Raw genomic sequence first — 24,059 nt, 5'->3', positions numbered from 1 at the left:
GAAGTCGCAAGTGTATCGTGATCCACCGACATCTCTAGGGATGCTGAAAGACAACATCCGACGCCAATGCCTCGCCATAACTCCGGACATGCTTTACAGTGCTGTTCACAACATTATTCCTCGACTACAGCTATTGCTGAGGAATGATGGTGGACATATTGAGCATTTCCTGTAAGAACATCATCTTTGCTTTGTCTTACTTTGTTATGCTAATTATTGCTATTCTGATCAGATGAAGCGCCATCTGTCGGACATTGTTTGAACTTTCGTATTTGTTTGGTTCTAATAAAACCCGATGTCATTCCAAACATGTGTGTCAATTTGTACCTCTCTACCTACATTATTCCGTGATTTATTTAAATTTATACTGACTTTTGATCACCCAGTATGTTCGAGTGAGGGGGACAGGAATAGAAAAACGAGAAATAAAGACAGTAGACTAGCAGTTGCGGTATGAAAGGAAAGAGTTTATTCTAGACAGAAAATGGCACTGTACAAGAAAAAAGGAAGTGCGTGTGTATGGGAGAGGCGCGAAGTCCATGTCCGTCAGCCAGGTCTCCTGTGTCGCAGCAGTAATGGCAGCGCGGGCGGGTGCCACGCGTCCCGAGTAGAGAGGTGAGCGGTGTTCTGGCTCAGGGCGCGCGGCCGCCGCCGCCACAGCCGCTGCTGCAGCCCACAGGGCGTTCTAGACTGTCTGGTGGCTGCGGGCTCAGGCCGAGGTGGACACGTTGCCCACGGTGCGGTCCGTGGCCGTGCTCGAGGTGTCAGACTTGCCGCTGCGCGTATCTTCGCCAAGGTGGAGCCACTTCATCCGCTTCTGCACCTCCGCCCTGCAACAACAGGCCACCGTCAGCTGACACCATCTCTACCTTGTGCCAAAATGCTCTTCAGGTATGGCGACAATTATTGAACTATACGAAAAAAACGTAAATTAATTAAAAACTACAGTGTGCACAACTTTATCCAACATGCAAATGTCACAACAGATATTCGAATTTTGGTTATGACATGTTCGTTATGGCTGCCATCATTGGCGACAATGTGGAGCATCGAATATCAGAATTCTGCACGACCCGCTGAAGTGTCGGAACATCGATGCCGTCGATGACCTCCTGAATGGCTGTTTTCAGCTCGGCAATGGTTTTGCAGTTATTGCAGTACACCTTGTCTTTAATATAGCCCCACAAAAAGGAATCGCATGTGTTCAGATCCGGAGAATACGGCGCTAAATCGAGGCACATGCAAGTTGTCTCTGGGTACCCCAGCGACGCTTTCCAAAGTGCCCCTCCAGGACATCAAACATTCTCCTACTTCGATGGGGTGGAAATCAGGGTCACTATGGGTAATGCGACTGAAATCCATCAACGAATATTGCACTGATTATTCCGTGACTGGACACTGCACACCACACAGTCACTCGTTGAGGGTGAAGAGACTTCTCGATCGCAAAATGCGTATTCTCAGTCCCCCAAACACGCCAATTTTGCTTATTGACGAACCCATCCGAATGAAACTTGGCTTCGTTGCTAAACCAAATGATGGATGCACATACTATTTCCCATCATGCCCCATGGCCATCTGTCCACTTTGAACGTCCTAATGCAAACTGTTTAGAAGTTATGATGTTTTTATTTCATATGGTTAAATAATTGTCACCCTGTATATAGGAAAAAAATTACATTGTGTGTATGGAGGAGTCATTGACCTTTTATACACATTTTTAATTTTAGAAACAAATGTGTTATTACTTCTGAGCATATGCTGCCTCAGTAGTCTAGCAGTTAGCATCTGTGGGTAATAACACAGAGGCCCTCATTTGATTTCAAGTGACCAAATCAGATTTTTCTCAGGTGGCCAAATGAGAGGCCACTTGATAAAATAAGCTGGAAAATATTCATGAACACTGCCAAACTGGCGTCAAATAGGCTTGCAACAGGCTAGTAGCTCCAAATTTCTTTCATTCCCATCATTGGCCAATTACTTAAGGTGCCTCGTAGATGGAGGAGGATGGTAGAATAATGCTCTATGCCATCTGTTAAGTACCATCACTTTTAAGCATAGGCCTAGGTATGTAAATACCTTCCAACTGGAAGTGAAGGCTCATCACTAAATGGGCCATTTCTTCATTCTTTTCATTACAAATACAGCTTTTACTCTAGTTTTAAACATGTTTGAGAGCTTTTTGATTTGCACACTACATTGACATGTACTAAATGACTAACTGTTTGAAGTTACGTTACACAAAATAAGAAAAGAGACACGTAATAGGTCAAACTGTAGCCTCTGTCCACACACACACACACACACACACACACACACACACACACACACATACACACATAACCACATCCACATACTGTTTGTGTGTGCATCTGTGTGTGTGTTTGTGTGTGTGTTAGTAGTAAGGAAGTCGAAGCACCACTTAGTTATGCCTATATACGAGGTGTGGCTAGAAAAAAACCGGACTAGTACTGGTGAAACAATAAAACGAATGCAATAAGGCTGAAAGTCGCGTGGCCTGTCACGCGACTCTCGCTCCGCCTACTGCTCGAGTTTCATCTGCCTCCTGCACTCAGTCTGCCCGTGGCGTCTGTTTTAAGTAGTTGACGTCTTGTCTGTGCGTCGGAAAATGTTGAGTGTATGGAAAGAACAGCGTGTTAACATCAAATTTTGTTTCAAACTAGGAAAATCTGCAAGTGAAACGTTTGTAATGTTACAACAAGTGTACGGCGATGATTGTTTATCGCGAACACAAGTGTTTGAGTGGTTTAAACGATTTAAAGATGGCCGCGAAGACACCAGTGATGACACTCGCACTGGCAGACCATTGTCAGCAAAAACTGATGCCAACATTGAAAAAATCGGTAAACTTGTTCGACACTTTCCTTGTCAACTCCTGTTAACTCAGACACTGCTCTGATTGTTAAACGGCGATCTTGTCGAACAAGTTTACCGATTTTTTCAATGTTTGCATCAGTTTTTGCTGACAATGGTCTGCCAGTGCGAGTGTCATCACTGGTGTCTTCGCGGCCATCTTTAAATCGTTTAAACCACTCAAACACTTGTGTTCGCGATAAACAATCATCGCCGTACACTTTTTGTAACATTACAAACGTTTCACTTGCAGATTTTCCTAGTTTGAAACAAAATTTGATGTTAACACGCTGTTCTTTCCATACACTCAACATTTTCCGACGCACAGACAAGACGTCAACTACTTAAAACAGACGCCACGGGCAGACTGAGTGCAGGAGGCAGATGAAACTCGAGCAGTAGGCGGAGCGAGAGTCACGTGACAGGCCACGCGACTTTCAGCCTTATTGCATTCGTTTTATTGTTTCGCCAGTACTAGTCCGGTTTTTTTCTAGCCACACCTCGTATTTCCCTGGTTTTATTTTTCAGATGACAATGCATGTCATGAACACTTTGTTCACCAAATACCAGCAATGAGCCAGATATCAACCACTATTCTTTTGTTCCATGACATCAATATTTTGACCCATTATTCTGGTTGAAAACCATGCCGCCATTCTTAAGTGAGGTTTACACTAGAGACTGATGAAGCACATCACTAAGCTTACACCAAAAATTGCTGTACTGGCATGTGGCTAGCTGCTCTGTGTAGGCACAGGTGTAGTAGTGTTAAACTGTAGGCTCCCAGGTTAAAATGTAGTAGTCAAAATGATAAAAATTAACTGTCCCTAGGTGTGGCACAAAATGTAAAAATTTACTTTCTGAAGGAATTAAAGAGATCGTCAGATTCCAAGACCTAGCTAGTTGAAGCACCAACAAGACGAACGATATCCTCTTCCAAATATACTCATATTTCTATAGACTTCTTAGTAACTGAATCCCAGAAATATCTTGTTGTAGCCAATATTTTTGTGGCAGAATAATCCATTGTATGTCATGCATAAATACTTTCTCAGCTATTACTGACTTACTGTGCTGTGGATGGAGAGTGTTGTAACCATGCTTGATGCACCCTTCATAATCTCTGTGAGTGATGTGATGATTGTAAGTTTTCCAACATTGACATGGTATTCTGTAGACTGCAACTATCCACATATATTTTGATTTTTTACATAAATCGTTTACAAATAGAAAACATGCATACACTCCTGGAAATGGAAAAAAGAACACATTGACACCGGTGTGTCAGACCCACCATACTTGCTCCGGACACTGCGAGAGGGCTGTACAAGCAATGATCACACGCACGGCACAGCGGACACACCAGGAACCGCGGTGTTGGCCGTCGAATGGCGCTAGCTGCGCAGCATTTGTGCACCGCCGCCGTCAGTGTCAGCCAGTTTGCCGTGGCATACGGAGCTCCATCGCAGTCTTTAACACTGGTAGCATGCCGCGACAGCGTGGACGTGAACCGTATGTGCAGTTGACGGACTTTGAGCGAGGGCGTATAGTGGGCCGGGTGGACGTACCGCCGAATTGCTCAACACGTGGGGCGTGAGGTCTCCACAGTACATCGATGTTGTCGCCAGTGGTCGGCGGAAGGTGCACGTTCCCGTCGACCTGGGACCGGACCGCAGCGACGCACGGATGCACGCCAAGACCGTAGGATCCTACGCAGTGCCGTAGGGGACCGCACCGCCACTTCCCAGCAAATTAGGGACACTGTTGCTCCTGGGGTATCGGCGAGGACCATTCGCAACCGTCTCCATGAAGCTGGGCTACGGTCCCGCACACCGTTAGGCCGTCTTCCGCTCACGCCCCAACATCGTGCAGCCCGCCTCCAGTGGTGTCGCGACAGGCGTGGATGGAGGGACGAATGGAGACGTGTCGTCTTCAGCGATGAGAGTCGCTTCTGCCTTGGTGCCAATGATGGTCGTATGCGTGTTTGGCGCCGTGCAGGTGAGCGCCACAATCAGGACTGCATACGACCGAGGCACACAGGGCCAACACCCGGCATCATGGTGTGGGGAGCGATCTCCTATACTGGCCGTACACCACTGGTGATCGTCGAGGGGACACTGAATAGTGCACGGTACATCCAAACCGTCATCGAACCCATCGTTCTACCATTCCTAGACCGGCAAGGGAACTTGCTGTTCCAACAGGACAATGCACGTCCGCATGTATCCCGTGCCACCCAACGTGCTCTAGAAGGTGTAAGTCAACTACCCTGGCCACCAAGATCTCCGGATCTGTCCCCCATTGAGCATGTTTGGGACTGGATGAAGCGTCGTCTCACGCGGTCTGCACGTCCAGCACGAACGCTGGTCCAACTGAGGCGCCAGGTGGAAATGGCATGGCAAGCCGTTCCACAGGACTACATCCAGCATCTCTACGATCGTCTCCATGGGAGAATAGCAGCCTGCATTGCTGCGAAAGGTGGATATACACTGTACTAGTGCCGACATTGTGCATGCTCTGTTGCCTGTGTCTATGTGCCTGTGGTTCTGTCAGTGTGATCATGTGATGTATCTGACCCCAGGAATGTGTCAATAAAATTTCCCCTTCCTGGGACAATGAATTCACGGTGTTCTTATTTCAATTTCCAGGAGTGTAGATTTTAAGATTCTTACATGGGTTGTCTTCTTATCCAATGGTAGATTCTGAAGTTACGAGTGTATCGCCGAAACAGATGTAAGGATATTCTGTGACTGTGTCTAAAGTATATTCCTTGCATCAGCTATTCTGTATAGTCTTGCTTCCTATATAGGAGAATTTTTTCAACTCTTCTACTACTGTCTTGTTCTCAACTTTGATACTGCTATTGTTGTTATTGTTGTTTGTACTTACGAATGAGCATGGTTTTAGAAACCATCGCTCGTGCCAAACTCAGCTTGCCCTTTTCTCACGTCATATACTGCGAACTATGGATGAAAGGCAACAGGTAGATTCCATGTTCCTAGATTTCCGGAAAGTATTTGACACGTTGCCCCACTGCACTTGGTTCGGATTCAACGCTAAAATGTAGGTCGACTCTTCCCAGTAGCATTACTGGGGTAGGTTAAGGGCGCGGAGGTCTGTGAAGTGGCGTCCAGTTGTAAGAACGAACGGGCAGTTCACTGCAAATTGTACAGTTTACCCAGGTATCGAGGTCACCAGTCTATTGCAAGGGTCAAAGTGATCTAATTTCACTTTCTGACACTCAAATTTACATTGGATGTTAACAAAATTTCTCTTTTTTTCAAGAAACCTGCCAGTCTGAACTTTGTGTCCTCTTTCCTTCTGACATCGTTAATATGTTTTCTGCCTCAGCAGCAAAACTCATATCTTACTTTCAGCGTCTCATTTGCGAATCTAATTCATTCAGCCTTGATCTAATTCGATCACACTCCACTGCCCTTATTTTATTTTTGTTGAAGTTCGTCTTATATCTTCTTTTGAAGACCATTTTGTAAGAAGGACAGCCATACTTTAGATTATATATTGTCACTGTAAAGAAATTTCCAGAAATTTTCAAAAAAAATCATAAAAACCCCTTAAATTTTTTTAATGAATGAAAATTCTTCAAGGCCGCGTTAGTTGTATACAGATTCCTTTATTACACAATACAACCGGTTATACGTCTTTGTAGGTGCATTTTCAAATGATAATAACTTTTCATTTTATAAGGGTGGAGAGAATGTACCATGTCCCAACTGTGCCTTTTCAATTTCATCGATCCTCCAAGTTCTTTGCCACCCCTGTTATAACACTCTGTTACTGAAAATCCGCAAAGTTCTTTTTGCATTTTTTAATTTTATTTTCATTTAAAAATTTATCCTTGGTTTCCTTGTTTGTTCTGTGAACAGATTGAACAGGTTGTAAAATAGTCTGACGCACCGCTCAGCTGCTTCTTCCTTTTCATGTTCTTCGACTGAAATAACTACATCATGTACACGTTGGAGGTCAGCTCTCTTCTCCGGTAAATATACTGTCCATTTCTTTCAACACGCCCTCTAGGTCGTCCATACATCTTCCCAGAAGGGCTACATCTCGCTTCAAAATGTTAGATTGTCTTTCAAACCAAGGATTCTCGCTCATGATAACTGATAACTGGCTCACTGTGTGCATATCTACACATGTTGTATGCTTACTTCGTGGACATAATTTCTGTTTTCCTGTGGTACTATTCACTTATTTACTTAGATGTCTATATCCGTCGCGGTGTGCCTGTGTTCTGTATGGATCTACGGCGAGATGACATAAATCTCTGTAGGGCAGTGACAAAATTAGCTGAATGAGCGGACCTTGCACCCAGCATCTGATCCACTCCATCTAACAAATAAAAGTCCCTAGGTCGAACCCTAACTCCCCATCTAGCTTTAAGGCATGTTACTAGCTCAGCTATGGATAGTACTCTGAATTTTCGGTGACGTGTCAGTGTTTAAATATATTTTTATACTTACTGCATGACATTTTTCCAGTCACACAACTATGATCAGTATCAAAACCTGAGGTCGTGGACTTACCTGAACCTAGGGTGGTTGATGGCGTACACCCATGGGTCGATGCACGACACGATCTTAGCTGTCACTGCTGGGATCATTGTCGACAGAGGCGTTAGAGCAGCCCTGCAAACAATAATTCATTAATCCATACCATACAATATTCAGCAGTGAACACGGGTTTGTGACAGGTGTAGATGTGCTATTTTTAAAAGTTTGTTCTACCCTCGCAAACAAATTTTGCGAGATTTTTTTTTTTTACAGACCTCATCACTGAATCATTTGCACCTCAAATTAGCATGGCTCGTTGGTTTTGATACTCACTCTGCGCGACGAAGTATCGACATCTTATTCTCTTCATAAATAGTGTAAAAACCTGATGTTATTTATCAACAGCCAATGGAAGACAGAAAATCATGATCAAGCTTTTTACAAAATAGAAAAATTTGTATCGAGAGACTAAAATCTCCTTCTATTCGTTGAAAAACCTCTTCTGGTCAGAGACGTCCAGTTTAAAGAAACACAACAACGTGACCGCAACGTCGTACATGTACCGACCATTTGTGAGTGTCTAAATGATTAGAACTGTAATGATTTGTGACAGAACAGCCAAAAAGTGCATTATTGTTGTCACCAAACAACGATGTTATCAAGTCTGCCAGGGTATATCAAAATGACGTACAAACTACATTGTTCATATAGAACATAGTCAGCTCGGCAGTATGGTCATGTGGCGTTGTCTAGACGACACAATGACGTACGGCTGCCAGAAAGACATCGAGCCAGTCAAAGAAAACTGAAATGAGCCACTCACAGGATGTGATGCTCTGTGAGCTGGTATCGCAACATCCTTGCCTTTACGATTTGAAGAACCGTAAATATAGGGACACTTTGTTCAGAGACAGAATTTGGGAAGAAATTCGTGCACAGTTGAAACTGCCAGGTGAGTGAAATATATATTATTTTCCCATTAATGCAAATTTTTCAGTCCTGTTATGAAAATCAGTATAATCCATGCAGATGTAGAATTAGAATGATGAAAATGAACTTGCAGGTCAATTTTCGCATTACTCTTTTTTGTGACGATAAAAATTGAAAACGGCAAGTACATTATAAAATAAACAATCTAAAGTATAACGAGAAAGTTACGTTCTACAATACCTTCACTTTGAAAGTAAACGGTAGATTGGTGTCTTGATGATACCTTCCAGTTGTGAAAAACCACCACCAGATTGTTGTACAGCTTTCTGTAATCAATAGGTGTTCGTTTTTGAGGAAGGCGCGACGCTCCCGGAGATATATGAGCCCAAACCTCGGAAACGGAGATCGATATCATTCTGATCCCAACTTCAAAAATAACTTCGATATGTTAGCTTCTTTTCATCGGCAACGATGTACGACCTAACGTGAACCAAACGCAAAGTAGCCAGCGACCACATTTTTCACTGTACACAATTCAAATTTTATGCAGTAGGTTACTTGTAAGTTAAGTATCGAAATAACTGTGATGAATATCGGAAAAATATACACCTCATTATCAAGCTGTGATGTGAAACTGTAAGATACGCAAACATCAATTTTTTGTGCCTTTTACTTTCCTCGCAATCGAAAGAGAAGTGATATACAGCGAAAACAACACTCAAAACCCGAAGAGATACTTTTCAATTTTTTGAAGTAAAAGGAGAATCTGTATCGAAAAACTAAGTCTGGGAGCCGATGTAACTTTGTTCCATTAACATACAGTATTTTTTACAGCAAGAAAATCGGAATTCTTATTTTTCTTATGTATTTGAATCCGCCGCCGACGACCAGAGCTTGGAAAACAGCGACGACTCCTGTCGTGTTGCAGCCTTGTCGCCGTCTGCCAGGGTGGGAAAAGAGGAGGGGGCAGCGTCGTAGTCGCAGCGAACTGTCGCGTCTTGCACAACGTAGCTTAAGACATACTAGGGATGTAAATGAAACATGAGTCTACTGGATACATAGAAATCGTCCGAGCTATTTCGTGTGCAGAGAAAGGAGAAAGTTGTGGACCGGGAAAGATTAGTACACCCTGGAGATTGGGAACGACTATGAAAGAAATAGCTAGACACGTAGGATGACAATCTGCGTTGGAATATTCAATCACATTTTCCGTGAGGAATCGGGATCGTACGAGTATTTTAGACCTTGTTTTAAGTCAGTGTTTTTTTAGCCAGAGTTGTTATGCAGTCTTTGAGAATGGATGCTAAAGACCCTTCCTCCAGTTTCATCATTATGCAACAAGTATTTAAGGGTAAAAGGCCAACACGCAACACTGTAAAGGCTAGAATACTGAAACCGACTAGATATCAATTCTCCAGTGGCCAGGAGCAGTTATTAAAAAAAGGACCGGTACACTTTCATCACTCAATTCTGACTACAGAGAGATTATTTCTGAAATAAATTTCACACGTCCGAATTAAAATTGGCTGACCATCAAGAGATGTCTTCAGCAGTAGGAACAAGAAGGGCTATCGCTATTGAAGAAGCCAGTGCAACCCAGCAAGAACAAAGATGGGATGTAATTAGTGAAGAGTATTTATGAAACATTAGCAAACCGTGAATCCTTTTCAATCAAAGTTGATAACGGAAACATATTGCTTGTTATGGTCGAACAAAAACATATAGCTGAAGTGAAAGCATTCTTTCGGCAAATGGCTCAAATGAAATTATAAAACCCGGTTAAGAAATTCCATAATGACTTACCAGTTAAACTAAATGATGCACTGTTTTCACTGTCGATAGAAGAGAATAAAGATTTCATTGACGAACTCACAGAGTCAAGTTGATGTGACCACATTTATCTCCCAAAACAGATAAGTAATTATCCGGAACTCACCTTTCTCTCATGACACTATTTTGAAACTGTATTCTCTATTCTAATGTGATTGTTACTGAGGACTTAGACATCACCAGTAAAATATGACTTATAACAGCAACAAAATTATTTAATGAATGGAATTAATTAAAATTCTCGTTTAACTATCATCATCTTCTTTTGCTTCAGCCTTTGTCCCACTTTGGCACAGGGCCCACATGATTATGAACGGATGTGGCATAGTTTAAGGGGTGGCTGGTTGCTCTTCCTGTTGGCGCCCTGTTAACCCCCAGAACGGAAGATGTGTACCCCAACTGTCTGCGTGTGAAAGTCAGCGAAATTTTTCTAAATGTTTGCAAATCGTGTAACTAAGACGAAATTTAGGAATCAGTCCGGTATTCACCTACTGAACTGTGGAAATCCGCCTAAAAACCATATCTAGTCTAAGCAGTGCACCGCCCCTCGTCGTTTATTCAGCCAGGCAGATTCGATCTGGGCAGGTGCACCTCGTCGTCCCAAAAGTGGTGCTCTAACACACACGACTATCCGAGCAGATTCTCACTTAACTGTCGTAATATCAGTAAATTTTATAAGCCATGTCATAATCTCGCCATAGGTTAGTGGGCTTGCTTGCAGGCATTTCTATTAATCATTCATATGCATACCAATTCTGAGTGATGAATGTGCATAATAGCTAAATGTATTATTCCAAAAAATCTAAGCTTGATTTCAGTATCCTCCACCAGGTCATCGAAGTAATAGATGAAAGAAAGCAAATTATGATTTCTTTCTTAGGACACACCTGAAGATACTTCAACGTTAATAACTTTCCATACAAGATACTATCAATAGTCAGCTTTTCGAAAACCAAGAAGTACTACGTCCACGTGACTGCCATGATTTACAGGTTCCGTGAAGTCATATGAGAAAACCTCGACTTGCGTTTCGCATGACAGCTGTTTCTGTTTTCATGATGAAAAAAAAGCAAACACAAGCACTGAGTTAACAAGCAATGCGTAGCATATAACTATGCTTTTCGAGTACAGTCTCAGACACATTACCATCTGACAGTGTAAAGAACAGCTGCTGTGTCTGGCGACGAACAGAGAGGGAGAAAGAGAGAGAGAGAGAGAGAGAGCACTGGTGGTGCCGCATCGTATACTCTCTCTCATCTCAAAAAGTATCACGCGCCCGTCATGGTATGTGTCCCCATCAACTTATCTCCTGGCGTAAAAAATGTTCAAACAACTAACGGGAATGCCGCCGGGGACATCTTCGACAACCGCCGATATTTCTACAGGTGAACACTCCGTCAATTTGGAGGCACAAATGCTACAAGAGGGTGCAGTGCAATAAAGTTTAAACCCGGCCGGTCTACACAGAGCAGTGACCGCAATACAGCGTATTCTGAAAGACAACATATTAACGACCAATCAGAGAACATTAAAAGTAATCTTGTATTTTTTTCAATGATACTGTTAACCATCAAGAGGTGTGTTATTTACGTAAATGCCGTTTTAAAGTTAAAATGGGAAGAACAACAATTTTATTTTTACATGAGAGCCTGTACTTTAATCTACTTTTCTACATAATTCCCTCTAATACTCGGCGTATTTACGTTTGTTTGTATCTGAAATGCTTCCTCCGATTGAGAACCACGCTGACTGTGAAGTACGCACTGTGATTCGTTTTCGTAGTGGCAAAGATATGAAAGCGGCTGAAATTCATTATCACATCAACTATGTGTATGGAGAAAACATTACGAGTGATGGAATGGTATGGAAATGGGCGATAAATTTGAAAATGGCCGTACGAATGTTCACGACGAGGAACAAACTGGGCAATCTTCAGTAATTACTGACGAACTGGTGCAGAACGTTAATGAAAAATTAAGAGAAAACAGGCGCTTTACGATTTCGACGTCATGTGTCGAGTTTCCTCAAGTAACAAGAAGAGTGCTTTATGCAGTTGCCGCCTAATCGGACAGCAGGTTTCTACGAGGATGGTCTTCAAAAGCTGCTTGTACGATATGATAATTACCTTAGATTTGGTGGTAATTGTGTGGAAAAGTAGATTAAACTACAGATTTTCACGTGAAAATAAAATTTCTAAGAAAACTCTACATGTCTTATTTTTATTAAAAAACACACCTCGTGTGAAGTTGCGTCTGGAAACAAACTACACATTTATCTAGTCAGACCTCGACAACATTTCGAAATGATGCGGATATTGGTAGCTTGTTTCAAACATTCAGGAATGTAAAATTGTGTCTTCACAAAAAGCAAAAACGTACTATGACTACAATGCCACAGAGTCACAACTAGAATCAACTCATACATTCACTATGTGATCAAAAGCATCCGGACACCTGGCTGAAAATGACTTACAAGTTCGTGGAGCTGTGCATCGGTAACGCTGGAATTCATTATGGTGTCGGCCCACCCTTAGCCTGAATGACAGCTTCCGCTCTCGCAGGCATACGTTCAAGGTTTCTTAGGGAATGGCAGCCCATGCTCCACCGGGTGCTGCGTTGAGGAGAGGTATCGATGTCGGTCGGTGAGGCCTGCCAGGTCGGTGTTCCAAAACATCCAAAAGGTGTTCTATAGGATTCAGGTCAGGGCTCTGTGCAGGCCAGTCCTTTACAGGGATGTTATTGTCGTGGAACCATTCCGCAAAGGCCGTACATTATGAACAGGTGCTCGATCGTGTTAAAAGATGCAATCGCCATCCCCGAATTGCTCTTCAACAGTGGGAAGCAAGAAGGTGCTTAAAACATCAATTGCTTAAAACATCAATGTAGGTCTGTGCTGTGATAGTGCCAGCAAAACAACAAGGGGTGCAAGATCCCTCCATGAAAAACACGACCACACCATAACACCACCGCCTCCGAATTTTACTGTTGCACTACACACGCCGGCAGATGACGTTCACCGGGCATTTGCCATACCCACACCCTGCCATGGGATCGCCACACTGTGTACCGTGATTCGTCACTCCACACAACGTTTTCCCACTTTTCAATCGTCCACTGTTTATGATCCTTACACCAAGCGAAGCGTCGTTTGGCATTTACCAGCGTGAAGTGTGGCTTATGAGCAGCCGCTCGACCATGAAATCCAACTTTTCTCACTTCCCGCCTAACTGTCATCGTACTTGCAGTGTGTCCGCAGCTCGTGGTCGTGCGGTAGCGTTGTCGCTTCCCACGCCCGGGTTCCCGGGTTCGATTCCCGGCGGGGTCAGGGATTTTCTCTGCCTCGTGATGACTGGGTGTTGTGTGCTGTCCTTAGGTTAGTTAGGTTTAAGTAGTTCTAAGTTCTAGGGGACTGAGGACTTGCAGTGTATCCTGATGCAGTTTGGAATTCCTGAGTGATGGTATGGATAGATGTCTGCCTATTACACAGTACGACCCTCTTCAACAATCGGTAGTCTCTGTCAGTCAACAGACGAGGTCGGTCTGTACACTTTTGTGCTGTAGTGTCCCTTCACGTTTCCACTTACCACATCGGAAACAGTGGACCTAGGGACTTTTAGGAGTGTGGAAATCTCGCATACAGACATATGACACAAGTGACACCCAATCACCTGACCAAGTTCGAAGTCCGTGAGTTTCGTGGAGCGCCCCATTCTGCTCTCTCACGATGTCTAATGACTACTGAGGTCGTTGATATGATGTACCTGGCAGTAGGTGGCAGCACAATGCACATAATAGGAAAAACTTTTTTTTTGGGGGGGGGGGGTGTCCGGATACTTTTGATCACATAGTGTATATGTGGGTGCAACAGTTTGTGGCGATGTGAAACGGACTGATCACATATGCTGGATCGCCAATAGGCAGAAGGTAGATTTTGGGTCTGATCATTGGTTGGTTACTGCGAAATGCAGTCAGTCTTCAAAGAAGACCGCGTACAATACAATTGTGCGAAATATCTTGAAACATTTCTCCAGTGTGTGGAACCCATACCAGATGTTACTAACAGGGGAAAATAAAGGTATAGACAGGAGCAGAGCAGGAATAGTCACAGGTTTGCTTGAATCAGAGTCACGAAAATGTTGTCAGCTGCAGTGGGACATTACGCTGAATCGGCGGTGACGGGTGATAATGTGTACCGGCCCGGCATTCGAAGCCGGGATCTCCTGCTCATTAGGCAGGTGCGTTAATCACTGGGCCATCCGGGACACAGCATTAGCCCAAGTGCGCGAGCAATCTTGGCACGCCTACCCAACCGATCCACATTCCCGCCGACATGTCTGAAAGAACAGACAACACACTTTCATATAAAGATTAAAGTACCAGTGTTATGTGAAAAATCTATCACTATACAGTTGTCCTATGTATTGCTCCTATAGGAAGATTACAGCACACTCATGATTTCAGAACTCATCCTTACAGCACTGTGTATGCGAATGGAATGTAGTATAACTCATCGCCCAATGATTTGTGGAGTGTGAATGTAGATGTTGTTGTAGAACTAATGATAACTCGAAATTGTGGGATTAAGCGTTTGGCTAGAGCAGGTGTGTCCAACCTTTTAGCTTATCTGTGCCACATTGGAAGAAGACGCGTATTTTTGAGCCGATAATGCTATACAGGGGATAGGCAAAATAATGTGAACAGTGGTAGTAATGGGATGGTTGTGTTTGACGGCCAACAACGCAGGCAATGCACGTGTTGCGATGGACTGTGCGTGTTCAGTACAGACCAGGCATCAGTGCAGGTTTCTTGCGAGTAGTGCACACTTCGTAGTTGCATTCAGAGGCCGAGGTCGACGTGTAATGAAAGACCTAACAGAGTTGCCAAGGGGGCGATTTTGGGGGCCTTAGCTGGAGCATCAGTAACAGCCAACTTATTGAATGTTTGAAGAGCAACTGTTTCAACTGTCATAACAGCCTACACAAAACATGAAAAGATATCATCTTGTAAATGTAACAGTAGGTGCAAATCAAAACTAAACGACAGAGATCGACGTACGCTAACAGAAAGTGTGTCAAAATAACACAAAACTAAAGTGACAGCAGAGCTCAGTAGCCATCTTCGAAGCCCCGTATCTATCGATTCTGTCCGCTGAGAACTCCATAAAGCGAATATTCATGGAAGAGCTGCTACACCGAAACCATTAATGACGACAACCAACGCAAAGAAGCGTAAAACATGGTATCAGGAGCATAAATCCTGGACGGCTGATCAGTGGAAACACGTCATCTACATCTACATCTACATCTACATTTATACTCCGCATGCCACCCAACGGTGTGTGGCGGAGGGCACTTTACGTGCCACTGTCATTACCTCCCTTTCCTGTTCCAGTCGCGTATGGTTCGCGGGAAGAACGACTGTCTGAAAGCCTCCGTGCGCGCTCTAATCTCTCTAATTTTACATTCGTGATCTCCTCGGGAGGTATAAGTAGGGGGAAGCAATATATTCGATACCTGATCCAGAAACGCACCCTCTCGGAACCTGGCGAGCAAGCTACACCGCGATGCAGAGCGCCTCTCTTGCAGAGTCTGCCACTTGAGTCTGACGAGTCAACGTTTTCGTTATTCCCAACATCGGGCCGGGTTTATGTCTGGAGAACGCCAAAAGAAGCCTACAATCCTGATTGCTTGATTCCAACGGTTAAGCATGGAGGTGGAAGTGTGATGGTGTGGGCATCCAATCATGGTATTCTGCTGGTACCATCATTACTCTCAAAGGACCTGCTACAGCCAACGATTATGTGAACATTTTCGTGATCGGGTGCACACGGTGATTCAAATGTTGCTCCCCAACATTCATGCCGTATTTCAGGACGATAATGCACCCATTCACACAGCCAGAATAGTACAATCGTGGAATGAGGAGCATGCAACTGAACTGCAGCGTCTTCCCTGGCCAGCACAGTCCCCGGACTTGAAGATTATAGAACCCTTGTGGGTGGTATTGGAGGCCAGACCCCAGAGCAGATTTGCGCCTCCCTCATGATTACAGGAGTTAGAAGTTCTGATCGAAGAGTGGCATAACATTCCACTAGAGACTATACAATCATTATATGCCAGTATTCCAAGAAGAATCGCAGCCGTATTTCGGGCAAATGGGGATCCATCCCCTCATTAATAAACCATTTCCAAGAAGTACAGGTGTTCAAATTATTTTGCCTCTCCCCTATACTTAATGCCAACAACAATCACTGGTATGGACCAATGAGAGAATGACATCTTTACCATATGGCGGAAATTTCATTACCATAACTTCCATTAACGGAATTTTAGCAATCGTCTGATAGACGCTCACTTTGTGGGCCACATGAGGCCCGAGGGCCACGGGTTGTACATCCTTGGGCTAGAGCGTCATGTGGTACACTTCACCTTGCTGCACTCTATCGTGGCTCACATAAACTAATAAACGACATCGCCCAAGCGCGACGCTGGCTCGGACGCCAGATGTGACGCACCTGTTGCCGAAGGCGCCGATCATGGCCACGACGGCGTACGGTGTCCAGGAGCAGAGGAAGAGGAAGAAGATGGTGAGCGCCACCTTGGCGATCCTGATCTCGGCAGACTGGGCTTCCGTGTCAGCGTTGCTCTGCAGCGACTTGACGTTCATCTTCTTGGCCTGAAACACAGAAGTTGAAGGCGCTTTCAGAAAGGGCGAGTCAGTTTGGGGGGAATACGCCAGTGGCTCTGCGTCTGCAGCCAGGGTAATGAGGTCTGGAGAAGCATGTGTCTTTCTGCTGGGTACGAGGACACATGGGTATTGCAGGGAACGAAAGAGCGTATGTGCCAAAGAAGGAGGCGTGTCGCAATCCTCCGTTATTTCAATGTGGTAACCCCCTCCATGATACCACCTCACTATCGTGCATCGATAGTAAGACGAGTGGCTAGAAGTGTGATAACTTGCTGCGTCTAGTGAAGCCCACTTCGCGGCCGTGGCGCACCTCCTGTGGGCCACAAAGATGGGCTTCTGACGCATGGCTTCTGGCTCCAGCGAGACGATCCTCCATCGTGTGGTGCTCTGTACTGTACAGATAAGTGTTCGCCACATCTTGTGTGTGTGTGTATTGTGTATTGAACCAGGGACCTAGAAACGACAGAGAGGCTTCGTCCTGCTGTAGCCCCCAGTGGCACACAACCCTACAACAGGCCATAGCAGTCCACCCACCCCACCGACGCCCAGCACCGAACCCAGCGTTACTGTGCAGTTCGGTCCCCAGCGGACCCCCCTCTCCCGCCCCCCCCCGCCCCCCCCCCCCCGTGAACGTCTCATACCAGATGAGTGTAGCCTTAAATGTTTGTGTGGTAAAGTAACTATGGTTGACCCATACGTGGAGACAGTGTTTGCGCAGCAATCGCCGACATAGTGTGACTGAGGCGGAATAAGGGGAACCAGCCCACATTCGCTGAGGCAGATAGAAAGCCTTAAAAACCATCCACAGGCTGGCCAACACACTGGAGCTCGACACTAATCCACCAGGTGTATTCGTGCTGTGGACCTGCATGCCTTCCCGCTCGGGAAGCAGTGCGTCAGACCACTGGACTAGCCGGGTGGGCAGTGCGCCACATGCTACTAGACTGTGTTTTATTTTTGGACCAGAGGGCAGTGGCGGATTTGCCAGGAGGTCTGCCCTGTGTGTTAAATGATACTGAAATGAATTTGGTTAGCATTTTAAGATATTGTGATGAGTCCAGCTCGTTTCCAGAAATTTCAGGATGATGTTGTTAATGTGCTAAAGGAGTGACTGGCTCGCCCATGTTTTTTGTACATGGTCAACCAGTCACATTTAAGATCTTCTGTGGTTTTACTTACCTTTTAAACTCCGCAATGGTACTTGGCATCCTTCGCCATTACACGAAAGTAAGGTCCAATAGGGTGCGACATTGAAACCAGAGTGAAACTCCGATGAAGCTTTGCACAGATGTGCTGTGCAGTGTCTGTAGTATACCCATCGATCGCGTCACGTAGCTTTTTTCAGTTCTGAGCGCACAGTAAGCCTGTAAAGATGCTTAGAGCGATAGTGTCCCTAGCCAAGTACGAGGGCGTGGTGTGAGATTTCGCCTGATGCCATGCAACCCACATAACATTACTGTCATGCGTTTCCTTTGTGATATTCGCTATTTTTGACTTCATTAAAACAGCAAATACGAGTAGTTAATACTTTCAGCCAGAAGGCAAATACTTGTTTATAAATAATGATTAATGTATAATGAGGCGTCCCATAGCGACGGTGGAATTTTCTAAATAATGTAATTCGTCGTCTTTGGGCGGCAATATAAACAGAAAAATACGGATAGATATGCGATCCTTCACTATCTTGTTCGCTGGAGAACAAATGAAGCCTTGTGCGCTAAAAAGGACTTGTACTGTTTTTCTCAAGTAAGACGGACGCAGATTTGTGGCAGTCTGATCTAATTTTTACTAAATGTATAAAAACGTGTTATGTCTAAGTTTGAGTGAAGTGTAAAGAACTGTTATAACTTACCGTGACGACGCACGAGCGACTCAAAGAAGACAATGGCTATATAAAAGAGCGCTCAATGGACATGATACGGACATAAAAATCTACCGTCATTGTAGTACTAAGCTTAAGGTACGTATATGTTTTAGTTTATAATAAATATTTGTTCTGGGAATACTGAATCATTTAGCAGTGCTCATTCCTATTATCTCCTCAGTATTATTTTCATTTTAATTATGCATTTTGCTAATATTACAGACACCAAGATCCGCAGTCCAATGTGCGTGTTACATTGATAAAAAGAAAACTGTTTTATCGTCTTCTTGCACCAGCTTTAATATTGAATTTCCCTTTTGTGTGATGTTACAGTTGTTTTTGCGCCCTTAAGAACTTTCTGGTCCCTTAGGAAATTGTTTTGTCATAACAATAACTTCAGAACCGGGTATGATCATATCTACGAGCATGAAGTAATTAGAAAGACGATAACGCAATTTCTTAATCAATAGCACGCTAGTTGTGACTGCCTCAAGCCACCCGAAACTGCAAGTAAAAACTATTCACATCTCATAATGCAATATTTTATGACAATGGTCAATCCATGATTCTTATGCCAATTGTGATTGATAAAACAGTAAGCTAAATCTCAATTTCCAACTTTCCATTGAATAACAACATCACTTTTATTTTGTAACATCACACCTTCTACAAGACAGTTCTCGGCCGCACCTGAAGGGGCAAAGAAGATGCTCCTGCAGCGTTTTCGGTGGGAAGTGTTTGATCATCCACAATAGAGCCCTTAATTGACTCTCCCTGAGTTTCATCTCTGCTCACATGAACCGCTAACTAAGAAGACAACGTTGTGGCACAGACAACGAGCTGTAGACCAGCGTAGAGAACTGGCGGGAACCACAGGGCGCTTGCTTCTATGACGAGGGTACAACGCTACGACAAATGTCTAAATCTGAAAGACGACTATGTAGGGGAGTAGATGGAAGGTGTAGCTAATTGTTACAAATAAAAAAATTTTATTTTCACAGGGGTTTTCATTTTGCGACCAATCGGACCTTACTTTCTAAATAGGCCTCGTATTAAGGCCTGTGAAACAGAGTAATTCTCTGAGTCAACGCGAGTGGCCTGGGAGCGAGTGAATGAGTGTCGTTTTATAGGTTTCCTTCTTACTATCTGGCAACAATATTCCACATTTTATCCACATTCGTTTTTTTAATATGTGTAAATGCGCTGATAACCTCGGCGTTGAGCGCCCGTAAACTCTAAACACACGCTCAAACACGCACGCACACACACGAACACAATGAAGCTTGGAATCTCACCGGGTGCCTCACTAAAAACCTTTATTATATCTCTTTTTTTTTACTCCAGATAATTTAACCATTGGGTCAGAAACAATATACGAAAACTAAGCTGCTCTTTCTGTAAGGTAGAAATTAGTAAGAACATATGTTTGTATACTTTGCTGTGGGTCAATAACAAATGCCACGCCCTTTTCTTTTTTCGATTGCTTCACCAGTTTTCAGATTCACATGAAACGTGTATGGTCAAAAAAAAAAAAGTGGTGCGAGCGATAGGGTAGGGGGAGGGGTGCTGGTTGAAACTAAACTGGAACTTGAATTTTTCTGAAATGAACTAGGAGGTTATAATGCTACGAGTATAAAACAGATGGGACTTACTGGATACTTCACAATTCCTATTACGTGCTATTAGGGATTGTAGAGTAGACTTTGTAGCTAAAGTTTTAATGAGAAACCCATGTCCGAAAATGCACCGCTTTACTGTAAAATAAGTATGAAGATCGGATCACTTTCAAATCTCCCGCTTCGCGGTACGTGCAGCGCAGAGAGAATGAGCTCTGACCTGCGTGCTGTACAGAAGCGTACGGCACAGACAATGTTTCGAGAAATCGACGATGGATTCTCCTTTCCGCAACGGAGGACGTCCTCTTCAAAGTTGAGAACGTGCGGGCGCGTCCGTGAAGCACCACAAGTCGCAAACGTACCAGTTTCTCGCAGCCGGTGTTGCTGTCGGAAAAAAATGGTGTGTGACGTCATAACTACAACAAAGTACTGGCGACGGCGGCCTCTTCTCAGCTGGTGGGCGTACCGTGAAGCGGGGGATTTGAAAATAACGCGATCTTCAAACTTATTTCTGGACACGAAGTTCCTATTAGAACTTTACCTACTAAGTCCCTCCTATAATCCCTGAAAGCGTGTGATAGACCCTGTGAAACGTCTTATATTTTCTTAAACTATCTTCTTAAGTGTCAACTCATTTTGTCTGCTCCTCCCGTCGGAGGTTCGAGTCCTCCTTCGGGCGTGGGTGTGTGTGTTGTCCTTAGTGTAAGTTAGTTTTAGATTAAGTAGTGCGTAAGCATAGGGACCGATGATCTCAGCAGTTTGGTCCCAGAGTTCTTACCACAAACTTCCCAAACTACTTCTCATTTTGTACGAGGAAAAATATTTATTTCTTCTGTAACTTTGAAGTTACACCGGTAAAAATTTGGAAATTTGTGGTAAGTTATATTGGGCCAAACTGCTGAGGTCATCGGTTCCTAAGTTTACACACTACTTAATCTAACTTAAACTAACTTACGCTAAGGACAACACACACACCCAAGCCCAGGGGAGGATTCGAACTTCCGACGGGGGGAGCTGCGCGAGCCGCGACAAGGAGCCCTAGAAGGCGTGGCTACCCCGCGCGGCAAATTTCACCTGTGACTAGAACAAAATGTTTTTAGAAATGATATGTATTTCCTAGAAGAGTCTTTAACAACTTTCGTAATACCACGTAAATTGATATTACAGTGGGTCATGCAGTATGGGAATGGCTTCTATACGTGTGTCAGAGAGTTGGCTGCAATGGCGGCAGCGCCTCTGGGTGGTGCTTCCGTGTGTCAGTGCGGTCGGCACTGTTGCCCCAAGCTCTACCTGTCGAGGCACAAGAGAAGCGACGTCGCCAGTCGAATTAAGCTCTAAATAACATCAAGAGCCACTCCGAAATCGTCTGCTATTACTGATAAGCACCGGAATGAATAGACAGTTGTTACTGACGCCGACACAGTCTTGTCAACAGGATCGGTAACTTGTGAGACTGTTCACATCTAGTTATCTTGGCACTATTGTAATGTATATCCAGTGAATTTCACTGAGAACTGAATAATAAAAACCTCACGACAAGCTGTAATTTTTAGATCTTGAAAGTAACTTCTTTGTTACCTAAACTAGGATCCTGCGAATATCCTACTGTAATAGAATCGAGTGTCTTTGACGAAAATCTAATTCGTCAATTAAAGACAGAAATGTGTTTCAAAATTCTTAGTAATGTAATTTAAATGCAATAATACTGGCTAAGAAAAACTATGTTGTTTTAAATCTTTCATTTGGCGATTGATTTTATAGAAGTGTTTTTATTGTTCGATTGATGTTTCCCATTGTGGCGTTGCATCAGCGTTGAATTTTGGTTATTAGTATTTCATGCAAAGAGTCCCAGATTATTCAGAACAATGAATTCTATAATCTCTTTCGTTTATAGAGAACTGCTTTCAATGATTATAAAGAGTACAATCACCCACAATGCGACAATCTTCCAAAGAAGAAGGACCACTAGCCTTCACCCATAAGTGAACGCTGGAATCAGAATTTATCTTACAACGTCTACGACATGACAAAGACAAACTCCCGTGAGGTAAAAGGTAGGAACCCTCACTAGCAATAATAACCTCGGAAACAGGTATAGTACGGTAGGCTAAGACTTCCCGAGTTTCAAAGGATTCCAAACCGGCTCTTCCTGCATTGTTGCAAGCAGCGAAAGCTTCAGTAAGCCATCCGTTACCCAAACTGGAAGAAGAAGAAACTTGCATTAAAGAAAAATTTAACCTCGCACCACAAAATAAAGTAGGTCCATTAATAAGAACAAATTGAGTAGTTTTACCAACTCCTCTTATTTCGTTCTTTTTACCCTTCCCAGAAGATGTCGAAGCACCAAGAGTGCCGTCCACATTGACAAGTGATTTAAAGAAAAATTTAACCTCGCACCACAAAATAAAGTAGGTCCATGAATAAGAACAAATTGAGTAGTTTTACCAACTCCTCTTATTTCGTTCTTTTTACCCTTCGCAGAAGATGTCGAAGCACCAAGAGTGCCGTCCACATTGACAAGTGATTTGTAAACCAGCCACAAATACTACACATTGATCTTGCCAAAAGCCGAGAAGCGATTCTTCTTGGTGTTTTAGCTCTCTGGGGCACTCTGGGATGCTCTCTGAGGCACTCTGTGATGCTCTCTGGGCTGCTCAATAGATGTCGAGCACAGTCTCTGATTGGTTGTCTTGTTTTTGGCGCGCGATTCAAATTACGTTGTAGCAACACGCCACTAGTATTACTTGATGGTGTGTTGCTGGAAAGTTCACTTCCGGTGCGATTGCGTAAGCTGATAAGAGTCCACATCCGCTGCGTGCGCCAGGACTGATGCTATAAATAGCACACTGTTCTGTCTAGCGCATTCACTCGGTTTGAGTGAATAGCCACTGAGGCACTGCTTCTTGCAATCATGCGTCAATGTGGACGGCACTCTTGGTGCTTCGACATCTTCTGCGAAGGGTAAAAAGAACGAAATAAGAGGAGTTGGTAAAACTACTCAATTTGTTCTTATTCATGGACCTACTTTATTTTGTGGTGCAAGGTTAAATTTTTCCTTAATGAAAGTTTCTTCTTCCTCCAGTTTGGGTAACGGATGACTTACTGTAGCTTTCGTTGCCTGCAATAATGCAGGAAGAGCCGGTTTGGAATCCTTTGAAACTCGGGAAATCTTAGCCTACCGTACTATACCTGTTTCCGAGGTTATTATTGCTAGTGAGGGTTCCTACCTTTTACCTCACGGGAGTTTGTCTTTGTCATGTCGTAGACGTTGTAAGATAAATTCTGATTCCAGCGTTCACTTATGGGTGAAGGCTAGTGGTCCTTCTTCTTTGGAAGATTGTCGCATTGTGGGTGATTGTACTCTTTATAATCATTGAAAGCAGTCCAGGTAAAAGTCAGTGAGAGGCAACTCAGTTTTGATTGTAATAGAGCTCACCATTTAACTATTTCTATAACGATTATTTCATTTTTCCCCAAATTATTACATCTGATTTTCTTAAGTAAGTTAAAAACGGTATCTCTCCTTGTTATTTCCTAAAGTGCTTATGTTGGTTTTGCGTGCGAACTATTTCGTCAGCAAACGTTTCGTTAGTATTGTTACCGACAGATAAACAGTGTATGATTTGCACGACTTCATAACGATCATTCAAAATTTACGTAAAGAAGAAAGTGGAGTACGTTAGTTGTAGAAGTAACTTCTTGTACACTCTCCCTGATAATCACTTATTATTTCGAATACGATTGT

General features: G+C 43.7%; 1 protein-coding gene across 1 annotated transcript in view; it reads right to left on the bottom strand.

Annotated features, from left to right (window-relative positions):
• Positions 1–446: 446 nt before the first annotated feature.
• Positions 447–24,059, bottom strand: part of LOC126253399 (opsin-2) — a 74,832-nt gene continuing 51,219 nt past the window's right edge. Inside the window, exons 6-8 of the mRNA XM_049954698.1 lie at positions 16,662–16,822; positions 7,422–7,523; positions 447–830 (exon numbers count right to left, since the gene is read on the bottom strand). Of these exons, the coding sequence (XP_049810655.1) occupies positions 710–830; positions 7,422–7,523; positions 16,662–16,822 (384 nt within the window). The 3' untranslated portion in view covers positions 447–709. The remainder of the gene's footprint in view (positions 831–7,421; positions 7,524–16,661; positions 16,823–24,059) is intronic.

This window comes from Schistocerca nitens, chromosome 4 (assembly GCF_023898315.1).
Source record: "Schistocerca nitens isolate TAMUIC-IGC-003100 chromosome 4, iqSchNite1.1, whole genome shotgun sequence".
Lineage (NCBI taxonomy): Eukaryota > Metazoa > Arthropoda > Insecta > Orthoptera > Acrididae > Schistocerca > Schistocerca nitens.
Note: the sequence above shows the minus strand (reverse complement) of the source record. Positions and strands in the feature narration are given on the sequence as shown.